The 27,920-nt window shown below is 36.8% G+C and overlaps 1 protein-coding gene across 7 annotated transcripts in view; it reads right to left on the reverse strand.

The window, feature by feature from the left end:
* Window positions 1-27,920, reverse strand: part of ADGRL3 (adhesion G protein-coupled receptor L3) — a 697,726-nt gene that overhangs the window by 244,552 nt on the left and 425,254 nt on the right. For all 7 annotated transcript variants that reach the window (XM_087827196.1, XM_087827189.1, XM_087827185.1 and 4 more), the window contains one exon: window positions 3,268-4,068. In XM_087827196.1, the coding sequence (XP_087683322.1) occupies window positions 3,268-4,068 (801 nt within the window). The remainder of the gene's footprint in view (window positions 1-3,267; window positions 4,069-27,920) is intronic.

The raw sequence follows: 27,920 nt of genomic DNA on the forward strand, positions 1-27,920 counted from the left end.
TACCCTGGCCAGTACCACAGATGTTCAGAGCATCGTCCTGACACATCAAGGTTGCATGTTCAATCCCCAGTCAGGGCACACACAAGAATCAACCAATGACTGCATTAATATGTGGAACAACAAATCCATGTTCTCTCTCTCTCTCTCTCTCCCCCCCTTCCTCTCTCTCTAAAATCAATAAATAAAAATTAAATAAAAGAAAATATGGAAAATGTTTTTTTATGCCTGATGTGTAGCTATTAGGTTATGTTGTTATTTCTTATTACATGTATCATCTCAGTAAAATCTAACAGGAATCTTCTGAGCTGGGTGTTATTTTTTCCATTTTGTAGCTGAGGAAATCAAGACTAAGGGGCTGAGCAACCAGTTCACAAACACTAGAGGTAGAATTCAAACCCAAGTCTTTCAGACTCGCAAGCTCATGTTCAGAAGCAGAATGCTACCTATGCCCTTTTCACCACAGGATTTTTATATGTCCAAGAGAAGCATATTTGCTGCTTAACTTCCAACATCTAGATAATTTAATGTACAGCATAGTCATACTTAGTAGAAGGAAAACATAGATACTCAATTACAAAAAACTTCAAAAATGTAAATTTTCATTGATTAGAACTTACTTAAAATCAGAGCAAAAACACTCAGCCTGCTTCTGTGGCAACAGCACATATATTTTATATCTACATACTTAGAATTAGTCTTTTTGACCTGAACATATTTATTGTAAGTTGGTTTCCACACATAGACACAGAAGATCCATAATAAGAATTCACTAAAGGCAATTTCTTTAAAAAATGCCAATGTAATTTACCAAAGAAAAACATGCAGCTGAAACTGTTTGTGTGAAAAAAGATGAACGCCCTCTATTAATGCTAATTGAAATTCTCATATCCACACATGTCATGCATAAAATGTACTTCCCACACTTATTCTTTCCACCTCAAAACTGCCGCATAGTTCACACCAAAGTACTCGCTTTTTAATTTGAGCATTTGTGCATGATAATGATATTTTTCTTATGATTATGTTTACAAATTTAATAAAGTGAAAACTCACGCTTTGCAAAACAGAGCTTTCATTGTTTAAAAAGGGTAAAAACCCAATGTCCTGGCTAAAGTTAGGACTCTGTTTCAAAAGCTGAACTTTATCATTCCCCAATGTTTTCCACTTTAATAACATCCTTTTTAACAAATATGGGCACTAGTGCATGTGGGCAAGAGGGTCCATATTTTAACTCTCATGTGTAAAAAATTGAAGAAAATGAAATGAATAGTATAATTTTCCTATGTCCACAATTACAATGATTTGTCATATATCTGGATTACATACACATGTAAGTTTATTCATATATGTTGGAGATAGTTTTTTGGCAAGTCCCTAAGTACTTTTTAAGGATAATTTATAAAAACTAAGTTAGGAATTTGCCTCAGTCCATCAAATAAAAACCTTGGAATCCTAATTAATTTTAACCTACATATTGTTCTAAATAGAAATAATGCATGATCTTTCCAATAAATAAAAATTGAAATATGTTACTGCCCCTTATCGATTAACCTCAAAAAATGATGACTGTATTTATTTCTCTGGAGGTAAGCAGACATTCCTTCTTGTTCCAATCAGAAGTCAAAACATGCCAAGAACTACTCACCAACAGAGTTTCTGCTGTCAAAATATAAATTGTGGTTAAGAATGTCACAGCTCTCAAAGAACTGTCTTCCCATCATTACTCCGGATGATTCTTGCTTAAAGTTTCAATGGAAGGGTATATTGGGTCAAGTAACCTAACCTGTGGAGAGGTGGGTCAGATACTATGCCTGAGCTAGGAGATGCTGAGGACTGAGTAGGGAGCAGCTGCGTTTGCTGCTCTTGCATAGTCAGGCTTCTCCTTCCACAAAAAGTGATTCAATGTATTATCTGCATTGCTGGCCAGGGAAAGAACCACTGTCACTCGGGTTGCAGCCTCTCAGGCATTACAGAACATTCCACCTAATCTGGCATTCTATCAAAGTAAGAAGTGAAAAGCAATTCCCTCCCTCCCCCCCCTCCTTCCTTCCTTCCTTCCTTCCTTCCTTCCTTCCTTCCTTCCTCCCTCCCTCCCTCCCTCCCTCCCTCCCTCCCTCCCTTCCTTCCTTCCTTCCTTCCTTCCTTCCTTCCTTCCTTCCTTCCTTCCTCCCGCATCAGAGTTACTGCGTCTTTATTTTATAGATGTCACGCATTATACTAGCGCGTGAGAAGGTAGGAAATAATGCTCAAAGTAAGACAGAAGGAAAGGGTGGGTAAGACAAGGTTACTGGCCATATGAAATTTAGAATCTGGTTGTATAAGAAGACATGCATAAAATGAACTAAGTTAGAAAGCAGAATAGTTTCATAGTAGAATCACGGTCAAAGAAATAGAGAAAATAAAAAAATATATTAACATGTAAGCATTGAAATAAAAAAATTAAACTTTGAATTGTTATATTCTATTAAAATTCAGATACCTGTATCTTGTTTTCCATTATGTGTTATCATGAGGAATAATATTATTGCTAATTTAAAATAATTTAGCTTCTAAATTAAGATAATTCTGCTCAGCTATGTAGATAAAAATATTTTTGAAAAGCAATTTCTGAAAAGGAAACTGTATGTCCTAGAGATTAAAAAGACACTCGTAAAGAAAGGGAATTAAAGTATCTCAAGTTTACTCAGAGCTGTTTTGCATTTTTTAAATAAAATTAAGATCTATTTTTTCTGTGTTTATAAGCTAGGAACATTTTTCTATATATCAGTTAGTTATACTCAAAAATATGTATACTCAAACTGACAATATTCCCAATAGAAGTGGTCACATACGATGCTCTCTGTGAGGTGAATATATTGGCGTAGGACTCCTGAAGCATTACTACAAGCCAAGCCTTTGATGTGTTCCAAGTGTAGAACACTTCTGAAGGCAAGCCACAATCAGATGAGACAGCATTCTACCTCAGCAAAGATTCTGTGTGCTACGCTACACAAAGAATTAATCAGCTGAGAATCACAATGCCCTTCAAAGAAGGGCTAAAGATTAGAGACTAGCTGCACAGAGGAGAAATAGCCATTTCTTATACTTTTTTAGAGTTGAACATGGTTAACAGTAGCATTTGTTTAGATGGAAAGACAAGGAGCCATTTTCAGGTACAAAGGCCAGAAAAAAGACCACAAAGGCAGTCTAATTAAAACCTACGATAAACGTATTGAGAATAAACTGTAAACACTCTCCCTCCTGAGAACCATCAAAAGTCAAACTTACCTGATCTACTATCCAGAGGTCCAAAATCCAAAGAATATTTCACGACGTGATAGTTATTCCACACGTAAAGCAGGTTGTCCCTGGGGTTGTAATCCACGGCCGCTATGTACTGGTATGAGTTGGGAAAGGGTACGTCCACCATGCTGTCCTTACTTTGGTCGGTGTTGTAAATGTAGTCAATCTTGTTCCCTGTGGCCTCGTTGTCGTCATCCTCATATACAGACCTCACCACATACAGAATCCCACAGATCATAAACGCGTTGGAAGCCGACCGTTTATCATATGCCGTGTCCCACGTCCCTTCAATCCGGAGGGTGTAAGGGTTCAACTGACTAATGACAATTTTACCGTTGTTCTGTTCTGTTGCATAGATGACCCACAGCCCGTTCTCATCCACGGCCAGGTCTATGTCCGATTTGCCCCCCCATCGGTAGGGGGAGGTATCGTGGTAGTTGGCGTTTGCTATGATAGCCTCTCCACTCTTTATCCTAGTCCGCAAATCAAACTTGACTATGTTCCTGGTGCGCTCTTTGTTGAAGAACAAAGCTCCGTCGTAAACTACAAATCCGGTGCCATCCACCCGGTGAGGGAGCTTGTAGGTTGTAGTTGGCCTTCCAGCAATGAAGTCATCCTTGGATGAGTACTCGGTCAGGGTATCAGTTCTGTAAGGGGTCCAGGGCATATAATAAATCTTGTCAGAAGCCTGCAGAGGGTCTTTGCACCATGCCCCAGACTGGTGGTCGGACTCAAACAAATGTTCACTCTGGTACACTCCTTTTAGTAGTCCAGGACAGAGAAAAACTGTGGGAAGGAAAAGAGTTCAGATAATAAATATATTCGTTTTATATTTTGCCATTTTGTCTTATTTTTCACCAAGTGGAATGCAACTCTAACAAGAGATACCCACCACCGCTTAATTATTTTGCCGCATTCTTCTGAGAACACAATGTAGTCAGACAAGTTAATTTTGATTTTTGTTTAAAATCATTTTCGATTTCATTTGCTGAAAACATTTGGCCTTTTATGAGTAGCTGTGCTTTCCTTTGGCTTTCACCTTTGTACACATGTATTACAATATTTTTGGATATACGTATACAAATGTGCTGTATGCCTATGTATTCCATAGACATAACAAATGCAAATGTTCACACAAGATGCTTTTGTGTATCTTACTTATAAATTTCGAAAAACATTGTTTTCACTCCGATGGTATTAGCTACTCAGTACTTATCATTAGGAAATATGTAGAAATCCAATAGTAATTCAATACAATAACAAAGGAAAAGTAAAGCCCTGCAATATAGGCCACTGAATCTTCTAGCAAACAAAGCTCTTCAAGCCGCTATAGCGCACACAGAGCATGCAACCCACGCAACTGAGAATGAGTGATGGATGAACACCGAAGAAGAAGAAGGAAGAAGGAAGGACAGGAGGAAAGGGAAGCAGAAAAGGCAAAAGGTTACAGAGCAGAACCCAAGATCTAGATTTTAATCAGTTAAAAATGTCCTGTTAAATACAGTAGTACTGGAACTTAAAAACATGTACCTTCTACTGTTACATGAGAAGAGCATTAAAAAACAAGATTACTTGCTGTAATATTTTGCTGCTCATACTTCAGACTGAAAATGGGCAAGTTATCTGATTCAGGTGGTTTTTAGTATGATTCAGTAGCGCATCATGTCAGTGGTGTAAGAAAGCCTGGCTGATTGATCTGTAATGAAGGGGCTATAAAGCAATGTTTCCCAAAGGGTGGTCCTCGAAGCACCTGTTTCTGTGCGGTGTAGCTAGAAGTTTCACGGGAAAAAAAGGGATCCTTAGCCACGTATAAACCCATACCCTGTTACACAGAATTGTGGCAGAGACTCCAATAGCTCAGGAACATTAGTGAAGCTCCAAAGCACAAGTGGGAGGGCGAGCAAATTCTGCCAACCGATTTGATCATGGAACCCTGTCTGCAGAGCCTCTTTGTAGTGGCGTGTCCTTCGAACCTGCTATGGGAAACACTGCTCTCATATTTTTGCAAAGCAAACACACTGAAAAATAACCATGCAGTCTACTGTTATGCTTGAAATGATGACAAGTGTATTGGGTGGAGGAATTAGAAATTCATAAGGAACTTGGATGTTTACCCATATTTTAATACTTAATGAAAAAAGTATTATTTTCTTGATATTAGTAATGAGCTCTTTAACAGAAATTTTAAGCCTAGCTCCAATAGAAACAGTCTAAGATGAAACTCAGCTTAGAGGCTTTAGAGGTTATTAAAAAGGAAAGTACATTATTAAAGTGCCCAAAGTTTTACTTTTGGAGAAATAAAAAATTGAGGGAAAAGTTGACTATTACAGTCTTCCACAGCAAGAAGAGAGGGCCAATTCAGTTCATACTCAATATAAAACTGATGACTAAAAGAATTTCTCAGGATTCTAATATGGTAACTATAATTATAAAGGATGGGTAGGCATTGTTGTGAAAATTGCATATAAATTTTATGTTAGTTACTAATCAGCCCTTGGTTACTGAAATAATTTATCTAAAGGTATTTCATGAAAACCATCTCCCCTTTCTCCCAGTAGTTAAAAGACAATAAAGAAACAGGGGAAACCACACCAAAGCTATGGAAAATTAGTATAAAAATAAAAACAAATCTAAAGCAATCACTATCCATCACCATCTACTGGATTTGTAACTACTTATTTAAAAATAAAGAGGAATAAAATACACAATTAAAAATTTTACATTATTAAACTGTTTTAGGATAAAAGAATGAAACCAGCACTGGTCAGTCTAACAAATTAAAGTGAAGTTGAGCAGCAGAAGTAGTAAATAAATTTTCATAAAATAGATAAGAATTAATAACAAAATTATTTTAACTAAATGTTAAACTGTTAAATAACTTAGCCTATAAATAGTATATAATTTATGAAAGGTATTTAATTACCTTTTTGTTCCACTTCTATTGGAGAGAGAGAAGAAAAGAGAGAGAAAGAAGAAAAAGAATAGATTAATGGTATTGGCCAAGCACTTTTTATTCACCTCTTCCAAACTGAAAGTAAATAATTAATTTCACTCAGACCTGATTTATTGAACATTATATGCTTTTTTACAAACCCATTCCTGTAGCAAAATTATTTTTAAAAAATACAATCATATTATCAGCTTAAAATTACAGTACAAACTTGTTAAAAACAAGGCAAAAGTTAATCAGGCTAAAATTGAATAAACATCCTTTTCGATTACAGGTAAAAGAAATACAATATTCATAGTAAGAACACCCAAATTTTCATCTGAAAGGCAGGTCGGTAATATACACAGAAAGCTTTCAAATTGTTTGGCTAATCTCATTTTTGAAATACTAAACTGTATGCCACTATTTACCATAATAGTCCTGCTTTTTATCCATCTCCAGAATGCGCTCTTCAGAAGAAAGGACCCTCTAACTCATTTCCTAAGGCCTAAGGTTTCCCATAGCCTATCTGTCTGATGAGCAATGCACTTCATGAGGCTGCCCATTAACAGGGGACGCTCTCACCCTGAGACATGGATTTAGGATCCTTTCTGAAGAAACTCTCTTCCTCCCACTCATCAATATTTTACATTATTGTGGAAAAAATAACGCCTTTCAGAAAAATCTGCATTAGAAGGTTGATATAAATAATAAGTCACCTGCTCTGGCCTTTTCTGAAATTCTGAACTGAGTTTTCAATATACTCTTGTAAGAATAAATTGAGATCCTCAAACATGATATGGCTACATAGCTCTCAAATTAGATTCCATTATTATTTTTTAAGTACTCATCAATACAAGTCAGGGAAAATTCTGGGAAACTGTAACATATTCATGAAACTCATCGAGTAGCATCTTCATCATCCTATAAATATTTGTCTCATCAGAAACAATTTGCCGAGATCACAACAAGAGAAAATGGGGACCAATGGAAAATAGAGGACAGTCAGGAAAGAATGGGGTCATATCACAAACTTAAAAAGCACAAGTTGCAAGTGATGTGAATCAAAGATAACCTCAGAGGAAGGAATAAACTGAGACACTGTGCACAATAAATAAATTTAAAACTCTAGGAAGGTTTCAAAACAAGGGAGAAATTATATTTGGGTGAGATTTTTATGCTTTGACCTAAGCTCATGTCTTCAATTATTGTCAAAATTACACTCATATCTCTTGACTTTTTAAAAACTTTAATATCATATTTATGTATATAAAGTTATGCTTAAGAAGTTAAAAATGGGATTATATTTTTTAGGCTCCTTATTTCACTAATATTCACATATTATTTTTAACAGTATTTCTAGGACTCTTAAAAACTATTATACTGTTATAATTTATCATCCCCCTCAATCTTTACTGAGTAACGGCAGTGCTCTCTGGACTCTAAGTGAAAAGCTTTACCTAAGAGATGCACTTCACGCTATGACTAGAATACTAACAAACCTGAGTTCAGGCTGACCACTAGAAGTACAACTAAGTACCTTACACAATTATTTAATCAATAGTCTCAAAAGCTTGGACTTGAGGCCCATTATAATGAGGTGGAGGCTGGGAGTGGGAAGTCATGCTGACGTTGACATTTTCAAAGACCACCTTACAAAGGAATTTCTAGAACTAATTTCATTCCTTGAAACAGCTCTACATAGATATCCTTTTGAGAGTGATAAAGGAAGGCACTTATATTCTAAAATATAAAATGTATACTCACACAACTTTAGTCTTATTTCACATAAAATTCTTATGTAGTCTTATAATTAAGGGCAAATATCCTAACTTCTTGGTGGCTGGTATTTCTCTCTTCAACAAATACTTCTTGAGGAAAATGGAATATGTGATAGGAGGTATTGATAAGGTTTTATATTCTTTAAAGTATTATACTTCAATGGCCTTTTTTTCCCCCCAAAGAACTTTCACCTCTATTTTCTTTCATTAGGTAAAATTTTGCTTTTAATTCTCTGGTCCTGGTCTAATTTCAGAAATACTGGCATAAACTGTAGCATAAGTGAAGCTTGCCTCTATTACTTGCTGGTTACTTAAAATTAAGATGTATTAGGCAGTTCTACTTTGGAGAAAATTATTATGGTCTTGCCTATGTCATGACTGGCTGTAGCTCGTTTATCATTTATTTGCTATTTTCAAGACGGAAGTAAGACAATCCCATAATTTAAGTTGAAACAAGCACACACAAATCATATTCCCATAGCAAAAAATGGCAAAGCAAACATAATTTGTCATTGAAAAGCTAGTAACATTTAGAATTAGCCAGTCATTTTTTCATCTTCTAATTCGGATTCTAGAAGTTTCCCTTCCCTGAAATAAGCAAACAAACAAATTGCATGAAACACGTTTACCACTGTATCTTTTACAACCTCACAGTGCCTGGCACATAATAAATTCTCAGTAAATAGCTACTGAATTAATACATAATTCAAATAAAGGTTATTAATTCTGCTTCTTGATATTTTAAGCAGGTAGTCAAGAGAAAAGAAGTAATAAGACAAAATCTGGATTTACTATATCAAATCATATGTGCAAAGCATAATCTGCATAATATCTTTAAATATTTCAGTGGACAAGCAGGGAAGTAAAACATATAAGCAGTTTGTATCTACAACTCATTACACGTAAAACTGGAGGGAAAAAAGGAAATGAGGAAAAAAATGTATGGATGCTCTTGAGGGTTAGTTTGGCAAGAAAAATGTGTTGCTATAAAATAGCCTGCAATGATCTAAATATGCAGGTTGAAAATACTCCCTTCTCTTCTCTCTGTAAAAAGATCATAAATAAATGAATTGTACGATGACAATCGTGTTAGGCCTTCAGGACCTCCTGTCATTCTGTCAGGTCCAATATCCTGAATTCTGACATTATAACTGTCGTTATTCATTTCAAAACCTCTTTGGAACTAGTTTCTCTTCTTTTCTCTCTTCACTTTTAATCCCCCAACTATTTTTATTGTTCATTCGGCCTCTGCAAATATATTTATACATTTCCTTGAAGCGATTTCATTGCTGTCCTTTGTCAAACTTAACGTCATAAGCTATATCCTGTGGTTAAGAGTAAATGACAAATCCAAACTAAGGGTAATTTTACTCTGTATAAAAGGAAGAAACGGGGGAAAAAAGATTAGTGCAATTTCCTTTCATTTTCCAATAGTTCATAAAATAGATATAATATATAGTCATGTCACTGTTTAGAAAATAAGATGTTATGAGTTCTATCCATATCTGCACCATATGCAATACTTTCCAACTGCATTCTTTAATTAGAAAAGGTATGGATGAGAGAGCACATGCATGCGTTGCCAAGCTTTTTCAAATTGCACTGAGAATTAGAGGCAAATAAAACGGTTATGTGCCAAAAATTGTTAGTGCCATAACTGAGAAGTATGAAATTGTATCTAATTCTAATGTAGCTTATATTTTCTTTTAAACTGAAGTTACACAATTCATTTTCTATCTACAATTTAAGTGTCTGAAATGAGGAGAGTGTTATAATCCAATGATAGTTCTATATTTCTGTAATAAATATAAAGCCACTTACAGAGAACATAAGATGGCTATAATGTATTAAATAATTTATAAACAACTATTTTTTTTCACTGAAATATAGCATATTTTAAACAATTATTTTCTTGGTTTCACTGGCTTAGGCTATTAAAAGACCTTGGGGTACCCTTATCACTAGGCAGTTGGGCAGTTAGGAAAACAGCAGAAAGGCAAACTAGTTAAGTATTAAATAAATCAGTCTTGGATGAAAATTTGCTGGTGCATCATCCAGAAACAAAATCATCTAAATGTGGGTAATCAAAAGTTTACAATGGTACGTTATACTTGTATAACAGTTTATAATTTTAGAAATGTTTTCACTTGATTTAAATGTTCAAACAACACTGTGATGTTGTATTTATTATTTCTTTATCAGAGACGAGTCTACCAAAACTCAAATGGTTAAAGGATTTAACCAAACTCACATAGAAGCACACTATAGAGGAGATAACTAACATAAATAGAATCTCCCTAAGGGCAGGCACTATGTCTGTTATAAGAACATTCATTTAGCATGTACCACATGCCACATATTGGTCTAAACTTTTGCATTCAATACTATTTAATTATCTTACAACAACTTTATGAGGTAGATACTCTCATTATTTTTATTTTTCAAATGAGGTAATAGATACAAAGATGCATGGCTCTTTAAGTCCTAGCCACAGCAATCACACAAGAAGAAGAAATAAAAGGCAGCCAAATGAAATACGAGGAAGTAGAACCGTCATTATTCACAAATGACATATTACGTAAAAAACCCTAAAGACTTCAGAAAACTACAAGATCTAATAAATGAATTCAGCAAAGTGGCAGGATACAAAGTTAATATTCAGAATTCATAATATTTTTATAATGAACTATCAGAAAGAGAAACTTAGAAAACAATCCCATTTACTATTGCAACAAAAAATAAATAAATAAGGTACCTAGGAATAAATTCAATCAAGGAGGTAAAAGACCTGTACTCAGAAAATGACAGGACATTGAAGAAAGAAATTGAGGAAGATACAAGTAAGTGGAAGCATATACTGTGTTCATGGATTGGAAGAATTAACCTCATTAAAATGTTCATACCACCTAACACAATCTATAGATTCAATGGAATTCCTATTAAAATACCAATGGAATATTTCACAGATCTAGAACAAATATTCCAAAAATTTATATGAAACCAAAAAAGACCCCTAATAGCCTCAACAATCTTGAGAAAGAAGAACAAAGTTGTAGGTATACCTGATATAAAATTACACTACAAGCCCATTGTAATAAAAACAGCCTGGTACTGTTTTTATAAAAGCAGGTGTATAGATCAATGGAACAGAACAGAGAGTGCAGAAATAAACTCATGCCTTTATGGTCAATTAATATTTGATAAAGGAGGCAAGAGCATACAATGGAATAAAGACAGCCTCTTCAATAAACGGTAATGGAAAAATTGGACAGATAGATGCAAAAAAAAGAAACTAGACCACCAACTTACACCATATACAAGAATAAACTCAAAATGGATAAAAGTCTTAAATGTAAGTCATGAAACCATAAAAATCCTAGAAGAAAACGTAGGCAGTGAAATCTCAGACATTTATCATGGTAATATTTTTGCCAATATATCTCCTTATGGCAAGGGAAACAGAAAAAAATAAACAAATGGGACTACATAAAACTAAAAACTTCTGTACAGCAAAAAAAAAAAAAAAAAAAAAAATCAACAAAATGAAAGGGGAGCCCACTATATGGGAGAATATATTTGCCAATGATATAACTGATAAAGGAGTTAATTTCCAAAATATGTAAAGAACTTATGGAGGGAAAAAGAAGACATCTGTAATAGTTTCAACAATAATAAAAAATAAAATAATTTTTTAAAAGAGAACTTTATACAACTCAACACCAGGAAGACAAGCAATCCAGTTAAAAATGGGCAAAGGACCCCTGAAGAGACACTTCTCCAAAAACATACAGATGGCAATAGATGTCAAAAAATGCTCAAAGTCACTAATCATCAGAGAAATGCAAACTAAAATCACAATGAGATATCACCTCACACCTGTCAGAATGGCTGCCATCAATAAATCAACAAACAACAAATGCTAGAAAGGATGTGGGCAAAGGGGAGCCCTCCTGCACTGCTGGTGGGAATGCAGACTGGTGCAGCCACTGTGGAAAGCAGTAGGGAGTTACCTCAAAAAAGTAAAAAGGGACACGCATTTTGACCCAGCAGTTCCCACCTCTGGGAATATATCCTAAATGCCAAATTTGAAATAATATATGCACCCGTAAGTTCACAGCAGCATTATTTACAATAGCCACCATCTGGAAATTGCCCCGGTGCCCATCAGTAGCTAAGTGGATAAAAAAGCTGTGGTACATTCACACCATGGAATACTATGCAGCTGTAAAAAAAGGAAGAAATTTCCTTTTTCAACAGCATGAATAGACCTGGAGGTTATTATGCTAAGTGAAATAAGCCAGTCAGAGAAAGACAAATATCATATGATCTCACTCATGTGTAGAGTCCAATGAACAAGTAAATTGACACAGAAAATAGAAACAGAGGCATGGACACATGCAACAGGCTGACAGCTGTCAGAGGGCAGGGGGGCGCAGGGGCTGGAAGAAAGAAGGTGAAGGGACTTGCTAAAGAACATATTACACATAACCCATAGACACAGACCACAGCGTGGTGATGGCCTGAGGGAAGGGGGACGGGGGCTGGGCGGAGGCGGGCAAATGGAGGGGGAATGGGGACATCTGTAACAGTGGCAATAAAAATAAAGATCCATAGTGCTGGAATTCAAATTCATGTTTTGATCTTGTTTTTGCATCTCCAGTGCCTGCACATAGAAAGAGTTCAAGAAATATTTCTCGTGCCTCCTAGCAGTGATGAATTGCAGTGTGGTATTTTCAAAGAAAGAAACTGAATGTCATACTTTTCAGTGTTATCAAGCTTGAGACCAGTGATGCAACACATCCCTCCAGAGAAGATAAAATAACGGGGAAAAATGGGTTACTCATTTTTTTGCCAAGGAAACAGGATTTTCTTATCACCAGAAACAAACTTGTGGTGAATACCTCATGTCCTATCAATTCTTATTGCTCTGAAACAGAGAAAATTCTCTCTTATTCCATTTTACACCTGCCCCCCCCAAAAAAAAAATCACAGAAGCTCTTCAGTATACAGAAATGAAAAAAAATCTGTGATGTTCATTAATTTTTTTGTATACTGCATATCAAAAACTCTGACAGACATCTGTCTCTTTCTGTAAATGAAGGGCTAATCCTTTATTTAATGAAAGACAGGGATAATCACTGCAGCTCAGCTTCTAAATTATGTTTTTCAAATAATACCTGTGCATTAGTGAATAAAAGTGCTGCTCAAGCACCTTGCATTATAATGACTTTATATAATGTGTCTCCAAAATTAACACCTCCTAATGAATTTCATCCTGGAGTGTGTAGATTGAAAATGTCAATAATTCATAAAATGCTTTCACCAGCCTCATTCTAATTTAAACGCTTAAATACAGTATCTATAGATGCCGCAGGAACTGAGATTGCCTTTCATTTTGTATTAAAACTTTCATTTCATTGATGGATCTGTAAAATCTTTCAAACTGTTAATCCAGCCTTTTAGAAGAAAATGGTTCTATTAGGAGAGTCTTCTGAGAATCCATTGGTGATAGCTCTCATAAAAGTAGTAATTTTTTAAAGTTATTATTGGTAAGAATTAAACTCAACATTACATCTCGTTCAAGGATGTACTTTTTAACACTGATTAGTCACCACTGTGCAACAACCACACAGCATTTAGAACTGCTACGTAAAACACAAACAGAAAGTCCCCTCAGAGTGGACAAGACAATATACGTATGTTTACAGATTAGATCTGCTGAGTAAATTTGTTATGTGCAAAGCCCTCAGAGCTGAGAGTACAGAGACAATAATAGATAATAGCACCTAACAGTTACTGAACATGCACTATGGGAATAGTCTACCTGTGGATTATTTTATTTAATCCTCAAAGAAACTGTGTGAATTTGGTGGTACTATTATGAATAGGTTACAGAGGAAGAACTGAGCCCCACCTTAGGGATGCTTACAGTCTATAATTGGTGATTTTCAGTTAACTTTTTTCCCAACGATAAGCTATTTTTAAATGCTTTCAAAGGGACCTGTGTAACGAGATTAAACACAGACCAGTACAGAAGTGAATGGCAAAGAGAAGGAAATTGTTATTAGAGAAGCTGAAGTTAGAAATACAAAACAGTTTGACTAAAATCAAACTTCTTGTGGAAAATGTTATCCATTTATTCCTGAGAAATATATGTTATCAGACTGTTCCTATAAGTAAGTTCTATGCATCCAGCTCTGGATATGCAACAAAGTAGATATTCAGAATGAACCTAGATCTAATTCCAGATATTTAGTAAAGCCTTCATAATTGATCATCCCAGGGTTTGGGTGCTGAAATATTTTTTAGGTGTCATTCAGTCCCTGATATTTACAAATAAGAAAAATGAAACCAGAGAATTAAGATATTAACCACAAGCTTCAGTTTTTTAACTCAACAGAATTTTTAAAAATTATTAACTATGGATATTTTTTGATTCACTTAATTGTATGTATTCTGGGGCAGGAATGGCTATCCTAATCTTACTGATGAGATGAACTAGAAGCTGAAAGAAGAAAAGTTACATTACTTCTGGCTAAACATTGTTCTTTCAGTCTTTGCCAGAGCTCTCTGGATCTTGTGAAATTAATCTTGGAATTGAAAGGTTTTATTATCACTTGGTACAAAAAAATGAGACAACACAACCTACAGAGACATTAAGTAAGGGATAAAACCCCTAACATTCTGAGGAATTTCAGATTAGGAATCTGAGGAGCTACTACATGATCCGGGACTAGGTAGAAGTCTTCCAAATACCTCAACCCGCTTGGGACCAGATTCACACTAGCAGAATATATTTTGTATTTCATAAAAATCTGGTTAATAATAACAAGATTACTAATACAAATATGATTTCCACAACTGTAAACAAAAACAAAATTACTTTCAGAATTCATTAGTAGAAAATACACAACAGAATCTCTTGAAAAGTCTATTTAAAAGCCTTACTTAAGGCTTTTAAGTTTTTTGGCCATTGGTAAAACTGAGATGCTCGTACCAATTCATCTGAATAAATTCCAGATCTTTAGATTAATTATTATAACTTTCCAAAAGTGTGTTTCTTACAATATTTTTGTAATTGTATGCCTTACTAATCCTATATGCTAACCACATCCTTCACAACAGCATTTACCCCACACCTACAATTAGTTCTCAATTCTCGCTCACATGGTTGCCCCTGTTCAGAACCCCTCACACCTCTTATTTCCTAGTTAAGCCAAACTTTATCTTTTGGTTCTAAGTTATTCTTTCATGAATACTACTTTACTTACTAGCCATATTGAATAACTGTAATTTCAACATAGTTTATGGGGGAATTTTTGATAATGTTCTAGTTCAGGGATCTGCAAACTTTTTCTGCAAAGGGCTGGATAGTGAATAATTGAGGCTTTGGCAGCCACATACAGGCTGTGTGGCACAGTGGTGGTTTCTTTTGTTTGCTTGTTTTTACAGCTCTTAAAAATGTAAAAGATATTCCTAGCTTGTGAGCCAGTACAAAAACAAACCAGTGGCCGTTTATCCCATGGCCATAGTTTGCCAATATCTATTCTTCATTTCACTCATACTGTCTCATTTACTATTCTCTTGGCCCGTGGTGTTTATTTTTACCTTCTCTCGGTCCTTCTTCCGGGCGTACTTGGAGGATTTTGAATGCAAAGCACCTGTATCATTCACCCAAGCATCGTCAGGTTCTAACTCAACGCCTTATTGTAACTATTGGCCAATAAATGTTGGCACGGACATGCTTTTAAAATCACAGACAAATGGCTCCAAATATGAACTTGGTTTGTTCAATGATGTGAACAAAGGAGAAAGAGACAAATCTTACAGACGGTAAAGGATGGTTTTTACTTCTGCTGAGTAGGCACATAAAATCCTCCTGAGGCACTACTTCTTATCTCTCCACGGAGTCCATTATTTCTCTCACTATCTACTGATATACCTACACTGCAAAAGATTTATTCTACAATCTAGTGCAAAGAAAGATTTTGCAATCTCTGTGGCATTTCTACTTAACGATATTGAAACAAGTTGTTTTTGGTCCCGCTTATTTAGCATTTATGCTATGTCAGTCTATTTGCTGAATACTTTATCTCTGTTATTTTATTTAATCCTCACAACCTTGTTGATATTATTGTCATTATTACACAGATCAGGAGACTGAGTGCAGAGGTCCTATAATTAGCAATCAGGAGAGCTGGTATGGGACCTTCTGAGCCTATACTCTTAACCTGTGTGACGCTCTCTAGCAAACAAGATGATGATGACGACAAAATTATGAGAGTAACTAATATGAATTAGGTGCTTACCACTTACAACTTACAACTTTTCTCAGCCAGAAAATGAAGGAACAGTTTGATGCCTTACTTCAAATGTCCACTAATAGGAAAAGTAGATCCAAATGTATGATGTTTTGAATGAAATCTTAAGTTGTAAATTTTGACTGTTCAGTGTGAAGGGATGTTTCAGATTTCTCAATGGCATCTTAACTCACAAATCTTCTCAGCATCATTCTCTCATGACACTCACAGCATGGACTCATCAGACCATGAGGTTTCAGGCTCTGCTGTGCCCACCAATTTTAGAGAAGAAGAGGGATTTGTGATGGAACATTATAACTGCTTAGCAACAAAAATCAAAATCAAATGTGTATACTAGGAAAGGAAGAACAGAGTATAAAATTCTGGTGTGTGGCAGTACTATGAAAATGGGGTTCCTTCTTTTGAAATCAAACACATTTTCTTCTACCAAGTAAAACCAATGCCCTCATATGTCTAAGTTAAGTTTAAGCCTTCGGAAGAATCAACAGTCTTTTATGAATCTTCAGGTTAGTAAACTATACGGTGTCTATTTAAATTCAGGGCCATTAAATTCCTGCAAATTCTTTACTGCACTATACATATTATAGGTCCTGTCACTGAACAGTGCCCTCTTTCTCTTTTATAGCTAATGTAGCATCTCTCCATTGCATCAATAGATTAAAACATTTACTACCAGAAAAAGTATGTGAAAATGGAACAAGCTCATTTTGCTACAAGCGAACTCAATAAATCTGTCTAGTTCACTGATGTTCACTTTCATTTAAAATCAGTACATGTTTATCTTGCAAACTTCAAGAAGGCAGGGAGATAGGCTATTTTTCAAGGCAGCAATGCTCCATTGTTAACCTCAGTAACTGGCAGTTTAATAGGACCAGATCTATACTTCTGATATGTACTTGGAAATATTTAGAAAAGGGTCAATGTGGGGTATGTTAAGACTTTAAAAGATTCTATCTCTCGTTTCTTGAGCTACACACTTCACTATAGAAAGGGAAGGTAGCTTAAGTTAGTTATTTGGATTTTATGATGTTAGTTTGGTGCCTTTCTTAAATTTACTACCAGAAAAACAGGCCATTAACAAACCTAGTTTATTTCCAGTTGGACAAATAAAAATAGAAGCAAATTTATTCCTATACATTATTCTTAAGCTGATAACTGAGAAATAAAATGTTTGAAAATTGTCAGTACTTCTCTTGACAGTAAAGAAAAATAAATTTATACTCTGAAGATACACAGACTCCTCCTTTTTCCAGTCCCTTATGTCCCACAGAAAATGGTTGTGGGTTGGCTTATATAATTGATCCCCTAGAGCCATTGTGGCCAATTGGTCAAGCATGCGGTATATAGAATGGATGCTCCTAGAAAATACAACCTGCTCTCTCCCAGTTCTATGTGACTCACTTTATCCTTGGTTATGACAAAACAATGGAAGAAAAGTGTTGATGTTTATTAAACCAGGTCATGCCCACAGCTATAAAATGCTCTACTATATCCTATAGGTACCTACCACAAATACAAAATATCTCAGTAGGTATATGCCAGAATTTTTACTAGGACACATTTGATTTTACTTCAGAAAAGCTGTGTACAAATGAATGCCTTGCTTTCATTTTTTATGTACTATTTTCTTACACATAAAATTCCCCTTTTGCACCTGAACAAGCAAATTGGTTCTAGGGCCACTCTCTCCCTAACCATCTTTTCTGGAATAAAACATAACGATTCTCCTATCCCTATGCCCCTGCACCCACCACTGGTTATTTAATAGTGACTTTCACAATCTCTAATACATTTATCTAAGACTGGGTGAAATCCAGCTCTTCTGTGAAGTTTCAACCAGTTCCTGTGTGAGCCACAGCTTTCTGGAAAGCCTGCTTTTGAAAGATAAGCCTTAGGAAGGAAGTTTAGCTGCAACTGGGAGATTGCCTTGGAAGATCTGGAGTAAGACACCACTCCAATTAGTATGTTAAGAAGAAACTCAGTAATCAGCACAATGCCAGAAAGGAGCAGATTCTCTATAATATCAGCCAACTGCTTCAAACATGTAAATCTTACTTCCCCAACAAGATTACAGCTGCTCTCCAAGAAGGTAGATAATATGTGAAATGTTAAAAGAGGTCGTAAGATGATTAACATTTTGTCAAACCAGGTTTACAAAAGGCTATGTAATATTTTTACAACACAGATTAATTAAACAATAGTTGGAAATGCTTATCGATTGATGATGCCTACAAATGTTTTCAGTTACTCAAACATAAGCCAAATGTTCCTATGGATAGAGTGTCTTAATCCAGTATCCCTACAAAGTAGAGGCTGAGACAAGAATGTTGATGTGGGTGGGGTTTATTTGGGAGATAATCCCAGGAAAGAAGTAGGAAGGGACAGGGACAAGGGTACAGAAAAAGACAAAAAGTCACAATATGTGTTGTTACTGAAGCTGCCACTGTTGGCAAGGAGAACAGCACCAAATTCTGCCCATATCTTAGAGAATATACAACCGAGGGGATGGTGCACAGCCCCTCCTGCCTTCACTGACACAAACTCCCCCAAACACAAGCCAGCTGAGTTTGGGGTGAGAACTGGGTATAAGAGGGAAGCCTGACTGCCCACAATAGTTTACATTGAGTCTGGGTAAAACTGGAGCTGAGCCTATGATGTGTGAGCCAGAGGCATCCTCTAAGAGGGAGGGTGTGTGTGTGTGTGCATGTGCATGCGTGCGTGTGCACATACACACGTAAACAAAACATTACCTAGACCTTAATCTTTAACTTCTATTTTCTCATAAAAATGACTTTTATGTTTATTTAGCAGTCACTTCAGTTTTAGATACTGCCAAAGATATTGTTAATCTCATAGTTTTCCACGTGGCAGTTCTCTCCACTCTCTCCAACATTTTTTTTATTACTGCAATATTGCTACCTTATTTTTCTTACACCCTTTCCAGTTACATTGGAGCTAGAAGTCTAAAATTTACACATCCCACAGAACTTCTGCTGAAGACATAAACCGGGGAAAATAGAACTTGTGGCTGACCCGTCTATTCTCATGTCAATCTCGGGAATGGAGACAGAGAAAGATAAATTACTTACATCAAGTATCCTAGTTCACTAGCAGCTAAGACCCAGCAGACCAGTTAAGCTTCAGCAGAGGTAGTAACTCCTTTCATTAAAATTCATCCCTATCTTGATAGCCCTTCCTATTTTGATAAGAAAATGTGTTTAGATAAATCTGCATCATAGGAAACTATTAAAATACTTCCTACATAAAAACCATTGCTTGTTTTCTGTTATTCCTTGGCCTTTTAAAATACATCATAGGAAGTTACTTTAACAAACTGCCTGTTGTTCAGTACAGTCTGAGATTCTTGAATAAGAGTATGAAAGAGCTGAAGAAGGCTTGAAATTTCAACTCATATGTTTTCATTTACTAACTTATTGAAAAGTAAACCTTTGCAACATTTAAATTTAAACCTAGAACTAAATTAGAGTCAATTAATCTAACACAGTAAATTGGCAAGCCACCTGAAATATTTATAAGCAATGTAAAGGGTCAAGAATGCATGCCTTGATAAACACTAGCTAAAAATATATACTTGATGACTGACTGACCTAATGAACATCAAGGTAATTAATAAAAACTAATTTCTAGATAGAGGAAGAATATACAGAAAAAATAACTGAGTTTACTCAGTGCTTGTCATGCAAGCATAATTGGCAAAAAATACTTTTTCATTGAAGGAAATGAGCACAAATGACCATTAATGACTGGTCTAATTAATATAAAAAGACAATATGTTTATTAAAGCAAAAGTAGGCTTCATAATCAAGCCAGTGATATAGTAATATGCACTCACATTTACATACTTAAATATTGATAAAGTCTCATCATTACATGTATTTATAATTACTTTTTAATGAGCAGGGCACTTGGCAGTAGCTGCAACATCAGTCCTCATCATTTCTCACATATCTGGGTGTTGTGCAGCTCAGATCCATAACCAGGTTTAACAGACAGATAATCTTGAAAGCATATAACAATCACTTTTCTCTAAAAGGGCAATTTTAATTTTAAAATGACACATTTCAGTGCAGAAACACAGAACATAAGTGTACATGGAGAGAGCTACATCAAGAGAAAAAGGATACAAAACCGCAGTGAAGAATCAGGCATCAATTACCTCCGTGCAGATGGCAGCTAGATCTTGAATTTAAACAGTGAGAAGTATGCTCACATAGTGATGGCAGCTATATAATTGTGTGGACCACAGAGAGGATCTGAATATAATATCCTAAAATATGAATACTATTCAGTCAATGGTATTCTGACTGACTTACTGAAACAGTGGCATCTATTAGTTCAACGACTGTACTATTAGAGCAAAATTCTAAAACATATGTTTCAAGGTAGCACTGCAAGATTCATGGCATTCTCTGTTGCCCCTTGGATCCTAACTTCAGTAATGGGCAGAAAGGACAGCAAGAAGCACCAACAATCATTGTATATGCTTTACACAGGAAAGCTCAACATTGCAAACTAAATATCATCTGTATGGAGTATAGTAAAATATATTCTGCTAAAACTGTCAGAGGCAAATAATATTTGGTCACATTTTCTGTAAATGTGGACAGTGGTGCTATAATGTGTGTTTTGTGAGAAAAGCAACCCCTGATGTAAGAAGAAGCTGTATTAAAAAAAAAAAACACATCAAAAACTATGTCTAGTGAGGTCATTGAAATTGGAGATTGGTCTTCCCGTAGACATAATGTCCACCTGTTGGTAATTTTCCTGGACAGTCCACAAGAGTCTATATAATTCATGATATACTACAAATTCTTCACAGATGTGCTGTCAAATTTTGATCAATGTGCAAAGTTTATTGTTAATACAACTTAGAAGCATCCGCTGGATAGAATGGTAAGTTGTGTGGAGTCATGAAGTAACATGTAGAGTATGATTACTCAAATTACTGACAATGCCAAAAAATCCCAAACATACAAACAAAAAACCCCAAATCAGTTATAGTTACTTAAAGTGTATGAACTTTGCTTGATAAGTATATAAGTATAGTAGGTCAGCAAATAGTTATGTTGAGAGGGCAACAAATTAAGTGAATATATAGTGCTACATTTGTGAATAAAATTTAATTCATTCAACAGAATCACCAAGAACCTGGTATTTAGACATGTTTTAAATTTACACATATAAAGATACAAATTCAGGACCACTGTTATAGCTTCTAAACATACTTAAAATGCCTTTACTCAGTATATAGATGACCCTTGAACAACACATATTTGAACTGCTTAGGTCCATTTATATGCTTTTTTTTTCAGTAAATACTATAAATGCATTTTCTCTTTCTTATACTTTTAATAACATTTTCTTTTCTCTATATTACTTTCTTATAAGAGTACAGTATATAATACATAAAGACCACAAAGTATGTATTAATAGAAAGTTTATATTATTGGTAAGGTTTCTACTCAACAGTAGGCTACGGATAATTAAGTTTTTTTGGGGGGGTCAAAATTATATAGGGGGCTTCAACTGTGCAGGAAGGGGGTCCTTAACACCTACACCATTGTTCAAGGATCCAACTGTCATTCTTTTGCATTCCTATTTATGCATTCAGAAATTCAGCACACTGCGGTCCTGTTGGCCTGCCACCTGAACAGAAAAACTAGTGGATCCGCCATCCACCATCCACAGCCAAGGCAATGGCTCCGGTGGGCAGGCACCTGGAACCTGCAGGGAAGGATCTCCGGGAGAATAAAGGGGCTTCATGAAGAGAGGCCCCAGAGAGCCAGGGCCTCCCAAGTGTAAGTTTAAGAATAGTTTAAAGGTCAAGACTGGATCAATGTCCATGCCCCAAGACTGACTCATTGGCTTTTCTTGTCTGTAAATTTCACTTATTGTTTCTCAAAAAGAAAGTCATTAATAAGCTTTCTTTTACAAATACAGAAATATAAACTTCATGAAAGTTTTGACTCCAAAGCCTGGGACAAACCTAATACCCAGGCACTGCCTTCAGAATTGACTTTAAGGACAGAGTCTAGGTATTTGGATAAGACGAAGAAACCATCACATTTTTAAACACCCGTAAGAGTAGCTTCCGTTAAACAATTCCAGTTTAAAAAAATAATATGCATGTTTTATATCGTAATCATTTCACAGCTTTAGCCCTAGCAAACTAAGTTGGCTATAATAAAAGCATATGCTTCTTTAAATAACTGCTATCAATGTGACAGCATGCCCACACCCTCATAAAGGTCAATGGGACTCACCAGTCACCCAGGGAGTCAGGTGCATTTGCTACTTAAACTCTATACTATCATGTTGTTTAATCCTCTATGCCCAAGTATTCACTCCCCAGAATACACGAGGAATTTGATTTCAATCATTAACCAAGTTTAAACTATCTGTTATTGGCAGAATTCAGGTGTATCCATTTAAAAATAATCTATTCAATAAAAATTTCATGGAGTGGTACTTTTTTATTGGGCAGAGTATTGTAGTGGTCGAGAGAACAGGCTTTTGAGTCACACTGCTTCAAACTGGTTCACATTCTGGCTCTATTACTGTGCAGCTACGTTACCTTGGGTGAGTTATATAATCTTCCTGTGCTTCCGTTTTCTTGCTGTTAAAAATAAGTACAATAAAAATATTCATCTCTCTGGTTGATTGTGAGTCCTTTCCTTTCCTTTTCTTTTTAAGTCTGAATCTTAAACAGGGTCTGGTACAGAGTAAATGCTCGGCAACTCGTAGGTATTGCTGCTATTGCTATTCTTCACAAGGGTCAATTGTAAACACAAAACAAGGAAACATAAGGTTTGCTTGTTTACACAGTTTTTATAATTTTGCTAAAGACATAACTTGTACTCATTAAAAAGTAAATCCATGGGCCAATTAAATAACCTATAAATGCAAAATAAAATGCCATAGTAAATATGAACTGGGCAAAAATAATGGGCTGAACTTAAGATGCCGATGCAGTGTTCTACAAATGGTCAGAGGGCCCAGTATCAAGATCAATGATGCTTTATGAAATATTCTATGGGAAAGGTGGGGCTTCAACTGAAAGTTTAAGAATTGTTAAGAAAGAAATAGGTCATTTTTTAAAAAACTGTGATCAATTTTTATTTATAAAATAAAAATATAAGTAGAAAACATCATGTGCTTCTTTGAATTTTTATAGTTTTCCTATTCCTACTTTTAAAAAATACATCTAAGAAATCCTGAATTTTTAACTTAGAAACTGTTCATTAAACAACCAATGACTTAATGAAAAAATAGTACCTTGAGAAACATTAAGAATAATCAAAGCTTTCTTGCTGATGATATAGAAAGAAAAACACGAAACACCCAGCAACTGCAATTAAGGAAAGGGGTTTGAAAGGTAAGATTTATGACTTTGATACATTACTTTTCTTAGAATGAGACAATTTATTATGGCTCTAAATCCCTCTACATCCCAAATGACACTTATTGTTGGCACAGTGACCACTTTCTCCCAGTGCCAGTGTAAATTCACATGATATTTTTCATGAATAAACATGAAAATGTCAGCAATGCTAAACAAAAGGGAGATGGCAAGTTGGGCAATAGGCCAGTAACTCAGTGCCAAATGACCCACAAAACCTGAATTTCAGAAGGCAACGCCTGAAATTTGGGTAAGTTCAAGGCAGCATTCTGAAGAAAATTTAGTTAAATTACACATTATAGCCACAAAAGAAGGGAAAGAATAAAAGTGAGGCAGGATGACCCACACTGCCTTTGAAGTAAATTAATACAAGCGGTGACATGGTGAGTTTAGCCCTCGCCAGTGCTTGTAATGGGGTCCCCTTAGGCTTGCAGCAGGTATGCTCGCACATATGGGCCTGTCGTCAGGGGGTCTCAGAACAGTGGATGATCTTACACACCACAGAACACATGCTGGGGTACATGGGAACAGAGAAAGGACATGAAACTCTGGGGTTGTCATTTCTTTTCCATCATGACTCTTCATTTGTTTAAAAAAAATAATCTCCGTACAATTACACATGCTGAATAGTACTACTGAGATCCTATCAGACAACTAAAATTATTCACACGCTTGAAAAAGTTAGACTAAAATAGCCTTAAGGAAATCAGGGTCAAGCAAACACCTTTAAAATTAGTTGAATAGATAGTCATAGTTACACGTTAAAAAGATATCAACAAACTGTCATTAGCCTTTTAAAATCAAAACTCTCACTCCATATTTTACCTTTCTTTGCAAGTATTAATACTCGCAAAAGGGCATGTTCCGTGGATATGTTTACTTATTAATAAGTGGAGAGATTATGATACATTTTTTCAATCAATGTTATATTTGCTGTGATATTAAATAACAAAGCCTGGGCAAACTTGACCTTTTTTAACAATTATAATTTTTATGTTCCCATTAAAATCTTTCAGCCAGTAATAGCGTTGCCCCATGAAGCACCGTTCATTAGATTTTAAAGACCGTTACGCAGCAGGTCTCCTAGAGAGCACAGGTGCTACCCCAGAGGAAGAGCACCCTGCTCAGCACTTTCGAAGCAAGTGATTGTGAGCCCACAATAACTGACCAGCTCCTACAGCACAGACACTATTCATAGTTTCTCCCTTCTGGCCTCTAAACCAACCTTTTTATGTAAAAAGGGAAATGGTTAAAATAAGCATCAAAGCAAACAACAGAAGAAATATATCATAAAGGAGCCACATTTAGCCTAGTGGAGGAAGGGAATGTAGTGGTGACAGGGTTTGGTCTCTTTTTAGCACCCGTTTTCTCTGTCATCTGCCTCTGAGTCACGGCCCAGCAAGACCGTCCTAATTCACTCTCCCTTACAATAGATATAACAGTCTGGATGTCTATCTCTTTTATAAATTGGTCCATTTTTCCCAAAATCATACTCTATCTTTCTGATACTGGGCATTTTAACTTCAAATTCAGAAAGTTATTTTCAGATGTCGGATGGATAAACAGGAACCCTTTATTTATGAATATTTTTAACTGGATAGATGTCTCTCAGAAGATGTTTATGTAGAAATAATTAAATACTAAGTTCCTAGCATAACCCTTTCACTTCTCAAGCTTAGTAATGGAAAGAAACTTTTGTATTTATTTCACAATTTATAGTTCCAAAAGTATTTTCTCACTAAGGTTTTAAATGGATCTGGCTTCTTAGTCAAGACTAGGATAATGAAAAAATAACCACCAAGATTTGTTGAGCATTTACTTTGTGTAAGGCATATTCTAGGATTTAAATTCATTTAATTCCCACAACAATTTTATATGGTACATACTACAGTGATTCCCATGTTACTGATGCAGAAACTGAGGGGCAAAGAATTTGAGGAAATTACTCAAGAATCCAAAGCCACTATGAAAAAAACTCCATCACAAATAAAATAACAGAACACAAAGGAAAGTTGTGGAGAGACAAGAAGACAGACAAATGCCTTTCGTAAAAAGGAAGGAATGTTTGGAGAAACATACTGGTGATACTTAGGACACCAGCAAGATTCTAGAATGAATGAAGAGATGGCTCCTAGGAAATGGAATCATTTGCAAATGATATCAAATGAATACCATTTCCTTTATAGATGGGAAATCAAGAAATGCAGGAATGAAGATTTTACTGGACTCCAAATGTTTTTAACAAACTTATGCTGATATATAAGTGGACAGGTTGTAGAAATAAAAACAATAGTGATGATTCATTTACAAGGACTCAAAGCTGTATCCAACAAGCGGGACATGACTATTAGTTGTCCCCAAAGAGATTCCCAGGTAAGTTAAAGTTGGACAATGCTTCCTAGTGGCTTTCACTAACCTCTGTCCTTATGAAAGGCATGAAAGTAAAACAACTCACACAGAGCTAGGGGCTCTAATGAAAAAGAAGTCTGAATGACTAGCAGACAAAATCTTTAAAGGCCGGGCAGGGAATAAAGGGCTAGAAGTAATGAGGCATAAATGCAAATTCTAAAGTAAAGTCACAGAATAACCTTAGAAGGGTGTTTGATTCATGTACAAAAGTTGTATAGTTACCAGAAGAATTACTGAAATTCACCTAAATTGGATATATTGACCAAAATTCAAAGGGAACAAGCCCTGGTTATGCTGTCAAAAGAGATAAAATGCACAGCGCCTGAGAAAGAACACCAGGCACCGTTTCAGTGCTGGGCGGCATGTTCTGAGCGCGTCATCCCCAAGGTGGACCAGTGCGGACGCTGAAAGAAGACCGGAGGGGGACCTAAATACCCCCAAACTGGAGCAATTTGCAGGAAGAAATGATTCAGGGCCTGGTATTCCTGTCGGTCCCCATAGTGAGTCTGTGCTCAGCCCTGTACCCAACCTGGCTCTAGGGTAACTGCCACACAGTCACTAAACTAGCGGCCTGACCCTTTTATGCTGATTCTACAAAACCTCAGTTCGCAGTGTTTCATGACTTTTCTTCATTTTCCCCCCTCCATTTTTATGCCCAGGTTTAAACTTTTCTTTTATCTCCACACCATTCCCTTTAACACTCCTCAGATCCTAGTAGCTTGAGCGGCCTCTTTTAGATGTTCATGCTACCCCTAACTATAAGTATTTTGTTAAAAATATGTTCAGAGAGAGAAACAAGCTGGCAGCACAGGTAACAGCTGCACCCCCGCCTCCCCAACCACATCACAGTCACAACTAAACACACAACCACCTCACAGAGCCTCCTGAGAGCCGGCTGCACAGAAGCCCCACAGCCAGGGGGCTGAGGAAGCACCGAGAGCGGGAGGAGGGGGAGACGCGGGCGGGCGGGGCTGGATCCCGGAGACTCCCCAGGGCCCACACCCGGTGCCGCGGGGTAAACTCGGGGGAAATCTCAGTGGTGGGGGTTTCCCAAAGGAGGGAGGGGTCCCAGCCCCAGAGCAGGCCCCCAGCCCAGGGCTCCAGGGCCAGGAAGAGACATCCCCACACCTTCGGGCTGTGAAACCAGCGGGGACTGTCCCTGAGGGTCGCGGAGGCTGCGGGAGCCCCAGCAGCTCCTCTAAAGGGCCCGGCACGGACTCACTCGGACGCTCCCTCTGAGCCCAGCGCCGGGCAGCAGCCTGAAAGGACCCGGGACACTCGGGGGGAACTAACCTGCCTGAGATCCGGGCGAGAGGCGGAGGGCGGCTTCCTCCCAGGCAGAAGGGCTGGCGGAGGCCATGGCTCCTTGGCGAGTCCTCCCCGCACACGGCCGGCAGGCGCCATGTTTGAGTCACCAGCACCTGACTCACACCTTTGGCCCCGCCCCGTGATTCCCGGAGGCCCCGCCCCTCCCCACCTGCAGCTCATCCAGGCCGTTTCCAGGGGCTTTTCTGTGCAAGTGGCCTCTCGAGCCTCATGCTTAGGACTTTCCTAAAATCTCTCAAACAAGAAGCAGCAGCGGGCCCCATACGGCTTGATAAGCGGCCCCAGGCCTGGCACCAGCGGCAGCTGCATTGGCTCATAGCTTGGCCTCTCCTGGGCACCTCCAAGCCCAGCACAAGTAGCAGCCAACTACGGTTTGCTGTGTAGCTCATGCTGGGTGGCCCTGGGCAAGGCACTGGCACAGGCTGACTTTGCATCTCCCGGGAGGCCACGGA

The sequence above is a fragment of the Miniopterus natalensis genome, chromosome 1 (genome assembly GCF_054644295.1).
Source record: "Miniopterus natalensis isolate mMinNat1 chromosome 1, mMinNat1.hap1, whole genome shotgun sequence".
NCBI lineage: Eukaryota > Metazoa > Chordata > Mammalia > Chiroptera > Miniopteridae > Miniopterus > Miniopterus natalensis.